This window comes from Bicyclus anynana, chromosome 5 (assembly GCF_947172395.1).
Source record: "Bicyclus anynana chromosome 5, ilBicAnyn1.1, whole genome shotgun sequence".
Lineage (NCBI taxonomy): Eukaryota > Metazoa > Arthropoda > Insecta > Lepidoptera > Nymphalidae > Bicyclus > Bicyclus anynana.
In genome coordinates, this window is record NC_069087.1 from 15,456,939 (window position 1) to 15,466,259 (window position 9,321).

Below are 9,321 nucleotides of genomic sequence, written 5' to 3' on the forward strand. Positions count from 1 at the left end.
AGATAGCCCATTTATCGAGGAAGGCTATAGGCTATATATTATCTCCGTATTCTTACGGAAACGGGAATTACGCGGGTGAAACCGCGCGGCGTCAGCTAGTTTTCAATATTTCTAATTGTTTGTGAGTTCCTTCTCGCAAATGAACGCGTATTTGTCCCTGCAGTAGATGTCGTTGTATTTGCCGTCGTTCTTGAATATGGTGACACAGTACTCGTGTCCGTTCGAGTTGTTGGGCTCGTTCTCGCTCCACTGGCTGTAGCCTGCCTCCTCCAAACTTTGGTCTGGAAATAACAATACAGTCAACAAGTCGTCGTCACTGCTGAGCTCGAGTCTCCTCTCAGAATGAGAGGGGTTAGGCCAATAGTCCACCACGCTGGCCCAATGCGGATTGGCAGACTTCACACACGCAGATAATTAAGATAATTCTCTGGTATGCAGGTTTTCCTTCACCGATTTTTCTTCTTCCTTCACCTTTTCTTAAAATGCACACAACTTGAAAGTTGGAGGTGCATGCCCCGGACCGGATTCGAACCCACACCCTCCGGAATCGGAGGCAGAGGTCATATCCACTAGGCTATCACGGCTCGAGTCAACAAGTACTTCTTGACTAGTATGATAATATTAGCGGAGCCAGTCAAATTTCGCTTTGTGAGCTGAGCAAAGCCGAGCCGCTTATTATATAAGAAGTCTAGTAAAAACGTATCCGATTAATCGACTCTACCATATTAGAGTAGTAGTAGACGGCGGCGTCTACTAGTAGACGCCGCGCTGTTCCAACCGCGCGGTTTCCGTTCCCGTAGGAATACGGGGATAAAATATCGCCTATAGCTTTTCTCCATAAATGGGCTATCTAATACTAAAAGAATTTTTCAAATCGGACTAGTAGTTCCGAAGATAAGCGCGTTCAAACAATCAAAATTTTCAGCTTTATAATATAGTATAGATATAGAAAATAAAAAAGGACTAAATCCGATCCTTAAAAATACACCCCGAAAAAATTAAAAATTCAGAATGTTCAATATTGCGTAGTCCGATCCAATACGGACCTAGGACCTTAATATCCGAAGCTACTTGATCTACAAGGCGGTTGTATCCATTTTTTTCTTTTCTGAAATATCAGTACGGAGTTTGGGTCATTGGTCCCCATTATCTCACCCTACAGGAGAGTACCGATATACTCACTCATAAACCCATATTCGGCTCACTGCTGAGTCTCCTCTCAGAATGAGAGGGGTTAGGCCAATAGTCCACCACGCTGGCCCAATGCGGATTGGCAGACTTCACACACGCAGAGAATTAAGAAAATTCTCTGGTGTGCATGTTTCCTCACGATGTTTTGCTTCACCGTTTACCAATATACTAATAAACTAATAATAATATGCAATATACGAGTACAAATCATATTGTTGTATTAAATTGATAACTTACTAAAAATAGTTTTGAATACAACTGGTGCGCCCGCTGGCGGTTTTTCCGCTCTGACGCCCGCTAAGAAGAACCAGGATGTCCAAGCATTTCGCACCTGGTGTTCCTCGTTGGTGAAATTGTATATGACCTGGTATAAGAAAAAAAAAATTGAACGTAACATCTCAGAATGTATACCTTAAGTAGAGTGAGCAGCAGGCGGATTAATAGTTGAGGTTGAATCTGCCGCCTTAGGCCCGAAAGTACCTAAGTAAGTAGTTTCTTAGCGCCCATCATACAATTTATGTATTACTAGCTGACGCCGCGCGGTTTGACTCGCGTGGTTCCCGTTCCCGTAGGAATACGGGGATAATATATAGCCTATAGCCTTCCTCGATAAATGGGCTATCTAACACTGAAAGAATTTTTCAAATCGGACCGGTAGTTCCTGAGATTAGCGCGTTCAATCAAACAAACAAACAAACAAACTCTTCAGCTTTATAATATTAGTATAGATTCCCTTTTTATCTAATCAATTGATTTTGTAATATTTTCCAAGGTTTTGGAAAGAAATAAAACATTTAAAACAGTTTTAAATTTTTAGAATAGATAAATAAAATTAGAAATTATTGATATTTGGTTTCTTTTTATCCTTTACAAGTTAGCCCTTGACTACAATTTCAGCTGATGGTAAGTGATGATGCAATCTATGATGGATGCAGGCTAACTTGTTAGGAGGGGGATGAAAATCCACACTCCTTTCGGTTTCTACACGGCATCGTACCGGAACGCTAAATCGCAAAAAAATTTGGTTATTATTATTTACTTATTTCCACATCTTTTATCACCTATAGCCGCCCCTAATATGTGGTAGCCCTAGACTCGGGACTACTTACTGCGCCTTGTGGTAAATCCGCAACTAGAGCGTAGTATATAGCAGGGAGACATCTCATAGCTTTGCGTTGCGTCGTCACAATGGAAACAGTCGACGCATACTATGCCACACTGCGTTGCGGCGACGCACGACGTCGCAGTGGAGGACGACGCACGAAACAAATGAGCACGGTCCGATGTCCATTGAAACGTCTCCTGCGACGCTGCTTCCCTTTAATGTTGCTTGCTATTTAAAATATGTGGAAAAGAAGCTAGTGTCGATGCTACGACGTTTCAACGTAACGCAATGCACTAATGGGGCATCGTTGTTACACAGCATAGTCACTAAGACGTTTTTTAATACTTAGAATTGACTAACCAATCAGATGAGCCATCACAAGCAATTTATTGTTCCAATTTCCCATACAATCGCACTATATGGTTAGGAGAGAGAAAGAAAGAAGGAAACAAAGAAGATGACCTGGTGTTCCAGTTCCGAGTTGAGAACGATGAGATGGGCGCCCTCTGCGTGACACTCTGCGTACGCTGCGTTCCATTCATACGCTAGCGAGGGAATCTTGTAGCAACTACCCACGTTTTCATAGTATCTGTAACCTATACATATTTGCTCAGTAAATGCTTGTAACTTGAACTTTCTTAAAGTTAAAAAAGTCCGGTTATCTGTAAAGACGGTTTACTGACGATAGTTAAACGAGACAATCAGAAAATACTGATAGAATGGTTGCATTTTTTCAAAAGAAAATTTTAATTAACGTATTTAAAACAATAAATAAATAAAATACTGTTCGTTTTTCTAAAATACTGTTTAATAATCTTTATAGACCAGAATATACTTTATAACTTGTAAAAAAAGTTGTATATCCTATAGCGAGGGAACAATGCATGACGTCATCTTTTATCGAGTGTACAGGCTCCTTCGAATTATAAGACTTTGTCACGTCAAAAATTACACTTTACCCTTACAATTATAATTTCTAGTTAAAAGGGTCAGTATTAGTAATTCGTGGAAAAATCTAAAAAAGCGAATTGAATTATAGTCCTTTGATCCTGGTTTCAAGAATAAAAACGTTTGTTCTAATTGTGCCACACATCATAATGGCTAAGCAGTGAGCAGTTTTACTTATAGTGTATGATACCTGTGTCCATGTGTACAAATCAATACCAAAACACAAACACCATTGTGTTATGTGGCATAACCTTGAAAAAGGCACTGTACTGCACGACCCAAGCAAAATATATATACATACTACAGTCTAAAATAAAGACTTACCTCTACCGAAGACTTTGCATTGCTTATCTTCGAACACGTCCTTCGCGTTAGCCTTGCAGATGAAAGGCAACAGATGTTGTCCTTTGTAGCGATACGTCTCACCATTGCGTTTTACCACGTCGCACACGGACGTAGTGTAGCTTCTAGGGTACGGAGTAACTCTACCTTCGTCTACTGAAAAAACAGGTAGGTACTGTTAGGTATATAAAAGTAGGCTTAGTAGTGTGCGCGGTACGAGCTACTCATATCTCGTGAAGTAAGTATACACTCCAGTAGGCCCAGTCGTATGCGCGGTACGAGCTATCTCGTGAAGTAAGTATACACTCCAGTAGGCCCAGTCGTATGCGCGGTACGAGCTGTCCGTTAGCTAAGTATAGACTCCAGTAAGCCCAGTCGTATGCGCGGTGCAAGCAATCTCGTCAAGTAAGAATACACTCCAGTAGGCTTAGTAGTAAGCGCGCTACGAGCTATCTCGTGAAGTAAGTATACACTCCAGTAGGCTTAGTAGTAAGCGCGCTACGAGCTATCTCGTGAAGTAAGTATACACTCCAGTAGGCTTAGTAGTAAGCGCGCTACGAGCTATCTCGTGAAGTAAGTATACACTCCAGTAGGCTTAGTAGTATGCGCGCTACGAGCTATCTCGTGAAGTAAATATACAATCCAGTAGGCCTTGTAATGTGCGCGGTACGACTGGCTCGTGAGGTAAATATACACTCCAGTAGGCCTAGTAGAGTGTGCGGTACGAGCTGGCTCGTGAGTTAAGTATACACTCTAGTAGGCCTAGTAGTGTGCGCGGTACGAGCTGGCTCGTGAGATAAGTATACACTCCAGTAGGCCTAGTAGTGTGTGCGGTACGAGCTGGCTCGTGAGTTAAGTATACACTCTAGTAGGCCTAGTAGTGTGCGCGGTACGAGCTGGCTCGTGAGATAAGTATACACTCCAGTAGGCCTAGTAGTGTGTGCGGTACGAGCTGGCTCGTGAGGTAAGTATACACTCTTATAGGCCTAGAAGACAATTCCTTTTGAATGAAAAAAATCATTAAAGGGGTATTTTCTTAATTAAAATAATAAGGAAACAACTTTCAACCCCTGTTTCACCCCTTCTGATTTAATTTTCGCGACTAAAAGTATCCTTTAACTGTCGACGTCTCAAATCGTGCCAAGATTCTTTTAAATTTATTCTGTATTTTCCTAAAATAAACTTAATTAAGTGAGTAACTCTATAAGTATATCAGCAACCAGATTTAGTCAAATTGATTACAAAATAAATAACATCATTATCAACCCATATTCGTTTCACTGCTGAGCTCGATTCTCCTCTCAGAATGAGACGGGTTAGGCCAATGGTCTACCACGTTGGTCCAAAGCGAATTGGCAGACTTCACACACGCAGAGAATTGAGAAAATTCTCTGATATGCAGGTTTCCTCACGATGTTTTTCCTTCACGTTTTGAGACACGTGATATTTAATTAGATAAATAAAATACTCGTACCTAATGGTGACTTTGAACTTACAGTTAATTAGGGGAGTTTCCTCGATCGAGTCATGGTCGTTCCCGTCATACCCTACCCACGCCAAGTCCCCTATGTCCGGGTACTGTTTGAACATGCCGTGTACTTGTGATATGTCCTCCTCAGACGTTGGCACCATCAGAGTTGCACCCTCCACAGCACATATATCTTTAGTTGCACCACACAACACCATCTCCATGTGGAATTTGTAAAAGGCGTCAGTTCTTCTGTTGTACACATAATCGGTTCGATACTGCTTAGAAGTTGACGATGGTACTGAAAAGTGTAATTAAAAAAACCATTACCTTAAGGTATGACTTCATAGTTGATTGTAGAAAGCAGTAGGTGACTTGTCGCAGCAGTACACAAATGTAACATATTCATGAGGCTAGTGACAGATGGACGGACGGACAATGTCCAGACCTTTGGGTATAGAATCCTAGAAAGGCGTGATCACAGCCTAGTGGAAACCTATTGGAACCCTAGTAACTTTAATTTTAAGTTTTCGACCAATTAATATCACCACTAGCTACTTACTGTATTACCTTTTATTTCATTATTTTTTTATTTAATCACCACTAGTAGCTAATTTAATATTTTACTACCTCTTATTTTATAATTTCTTTTTATAAATTTTTAATAGTGTTTTGAATTATATTTTGTATTTTATCAACATTGCTAAAAATTAAAAAGAAAGGATAAATAAATAAATAAGAGATAACCTGATGTTACGAAAGTGCTTGTAAAGTAGGTAAGTCTAATTGAAATAAATGAACTCTGACTTTGACATAACTTTAATTTCAAGTTTTCGATCAATTAATATCACCACTAGCTACTGTATTACCTTTTATTTCATTACTTTTTTTATCTTTAATAGTGTTTTGAATTACATTTTATCAACATTGCTAAAAATTAAAAAGAAAGGATAAATAAATTAATAAGAGATAACCTGATGTTTCGAAAGTATGATTTCCAGAAATCAAATCCGATACCTGTTTTCCATTTTATAGCGTAGTCTTATTAACATCGATTCGATTCTCCTTACATATCAGTGGCGTAGCATGCCTTGGAGGGCCCTGTATATAAATTAGCTGGGGGGCCCAAATGAAGGGTAATTTCTCATAAAAGAAACAAAAAAGCTCGCTTGAAAAATGACTTAACCTACACTGCAGCCTTTCTTGATGAGTATTGTTTAACAACAAACAACTTAAACATGAGGGTATAAATCACTAGTCACTTAGTGAAGTGAATTATTATTAGCAGTGGCTAATAATAATTATAATTAACTTATTCTTAAATTAATGAAAATAAATTTGATTAATAAGCTTAGAGCAATTAGATATGGTTAATATATTTTATATAACATTTTAGAAAGAAACCATACATAATTTAAAATAAATAAGTTACGAAATGACAGGCATTTTCTACCTTCATTTCTTATTTCTTTGTTGTTAAACAGTACTCATCAAGAAAGGTTGTAGTATATGTAGGATGTTTCCAACTTTTGGGCGTACGCTTCACTACAGAAAAAAATTTGCTATTACACGTAAGAGGATAATATAATCTGGGAGACCCCGTATCATTGATACAGCTGATACACCGCTAGCTACGCCCCTGTTACATATGTAGGTATTTGTATTGTGTAGGTACTAGGTATACATGCATTGCTGTGAGTCAGTTCAAGACATCGCTCATGTCATCTGACGGGATCATGGTCAAGCGGTATCCTGTTATCAGTAGTAAACAAATTCATCTCATCGTTATAAATATTTATAGATAGAAATTTATATTTATAGACTAGTGCACACCCGTGACTTTTTCTTCGTAGAAATCGATGTAAGCTTTCAACCCCTATTTCACCCCTTAATATTTATATTTTCGCATATGTTGTTTATAAATAGAACATTAATCATTTAACATAACTCCAAAATGAGTGATTTATATTAAAAAAACTTCAACCCCTTTTTAACCATTAAGGGGTAGAATTTTGAAAACTCTTCAATGACACTAATTTTAGTATTTGTTTGGTAGTACACATACCAATTTTTACAAATGTAACTTAAAAATTAAGGACTTTCTATACAAACTTTCAACCCCTGTTACACCCCCTTCTAATTTAATTTTCGCGACTAAAAGTATCCTATATCCTTCTACGTAGCATGGTCTCAAATCGTGCCAAGTTTCTTTTAAATTTATTTTGTAGTTTCGACGTGATGCCCGGTCAACATTAAATACAGACAGACAGATAAAAAATAAAAAAAATACATTCTCGGATAAATAATGCCTTCCACTAAATTTTCAAAATATCTTCAATGTACAGACCTATGACCTGTTATAGTTTTATTATAAGTATATACTTAGATAAAATTACTCGATATTTAGATACAGACAACGATATCATCATTACCAGCCGTTTTTTAAATGGATCATTGCAGCTCTATCTCTGTTCTTTAATGAGTTAGTAAAATTACAAAAAAAAACTAAAATAAATAAGTAAGTACATTAAAAATACTTACGCATTAAAATTGTAAATATAAAGTATAAACACCACCTTATATCACTAATTAATAAGATTTTCACTGTTTTCGTCATACTTTTTGCGTTCTTATACTTTATAATATAAGCAAAATTATAATTTATAACTAAATATTATTATATATGGGACGTCCGAACGGTCAAACTAAATGAACATAATAATAAAATAATGTAAATATTATACTGTGCAAATTACGTAGACTAGGTACCTACTAGGCGTTTGATAAGTTACTTATTGATAGGTTAGGTACCTATTATATTCAAAATTATATAAAAGAGACTTGTATTTATCCGTATCTGTTTATAAAGTAGGTATAACTAATTTAGAGATACTTTTCACTTAAGCTAGTTTAGAACCTGATGAGTAAGTTTAATTCTTTTATATATTTTTTTATATTGCATGTTTAAGTAGTTAATTTAGTAAAATATTTAGTTAGTTTTAGATAATGTAAATAGTAATAAATTATTTTTCAAAAAAAATAGTATAACTTACAGAATTAGAGATATTTTTTTTTACTAGGTACCGCTTAATTAGCGCTTGAGAATTATTTTTATCTGATGTTTAGTATGAAAACTTTGCTTTTAGTATTACATTCCACAAAAGAGTATACTGGATTATATTATCATGTTGTTGTCCGTCTGTCTGTATATCTGTCTTGAGACCATTTCGCAGAAATGTAGCTCTGTTTTTCGCATACTTTTCACTTGTGCTAGTTTTGGACCAGGTGTGTAAATGTAATTTATTCAACTTGACTCCTACTTTTCGGGACATTAATTTGGTATCTAGGTATATACTAATTTATTTTTCGCCATTACTTATTATCGCAATAATAATAATTTGAACCTTACGTTCCAAAAGTAAAAATGCTTGAAAACTAAGGTTACTTGAAATGAATGAACTTGAAATGAAATACTTGAAATTCTTGCACACACTTTCCAATCACGTACACGAGTTTCGCGACCGCTGCAGTCCATACACGCTTCGCCATTCGTGCCATGATCCTGTCGATCCCCGGTGCCTTGTTAGGCAAAGACCTAACTATGCCTCCCGGCGCGTCACGAATGGGTGGAGACGCGTCGCAGCCGTTCGGAATAATGGAGGCCGCGATCCAGATCTCCTTGTGGTACGCTTTAGCTTCTTGGTTCCTAAGACTCACTATATTGTTCTCAAATTTGGGCAATACATTGAATTTAAAGCAGGGGCCGCTAGTAAGAAGCTCAGTATCCTTAATAAGGTTAAGCGGTACATATGCAGAATAGCTTCTAACTCTATACCAAGCTGAGATTTGTGTATTAAGTAAATATCCCATACTTTAAACCAAGCTGATGTTCGTAACTCTACCATCATTGGCTATCTAGGATCATTTCCTAGGGTGGGCCTGGCCCCCGATCGGTAGCCCATAATCCCCCACTATATACGTCTACCATATATCGGATGACTCATAATACCAGCTTGCTGTTTTTGATTTCGGTGGATCACTTGCAAGAAGGCCCATTGGTAACGAAAAGCTGATAAATGCGAACGGTGGATTATTGCTGAAAAAAGGTTGCTTTTCTATCGGTTTTTACAGGATTTATTGAAAGAACTCTTTCGATCCATCCTTTTCTCCTTCATCCTTTTTTCAACAGGATCGCAGTTTTGTAGTAAATTGTATACTTATATAGTATAATTAAAAAAGAGTGTGCAAATAAATAAAATCGACTGGT

General features: G+C 37.3%; 1 protein-coding gene across 1 annotated transcript; it reads right to left on the reverse strand.

Annotated features, from left to right (window-relative positions):
- Positions 1-25: 25 nt before the first annotated feature.
- On the reverse strand, positions 26-7,748 carry LOC112043592 (lymphocyte antigen 75). Its single transcript, XM_024079080.2, has 6 exons — positions 7,596-7,748; positions 5,083-5,355; positions 3,569-3,742; positions 2,759-2,892; positions 1,429-1,555; positions 26-281 (listed from the first exon to the last, which is right to left on the reverse strand). The coding sequence occupies exons 1-6, from the start codon at positions 7,669-7,671 to the stop codon at positions 112-114; spliced, it is 954 nt and encodes a 317-aa protein (XP_023934848.1). The 5' UTR covers positions 7,672-7,748; the 3' UTR covers positions 26-111.
- Between the last annotated feature and the right edge of the window lie 1,573 nt (positions 7,749-9,321).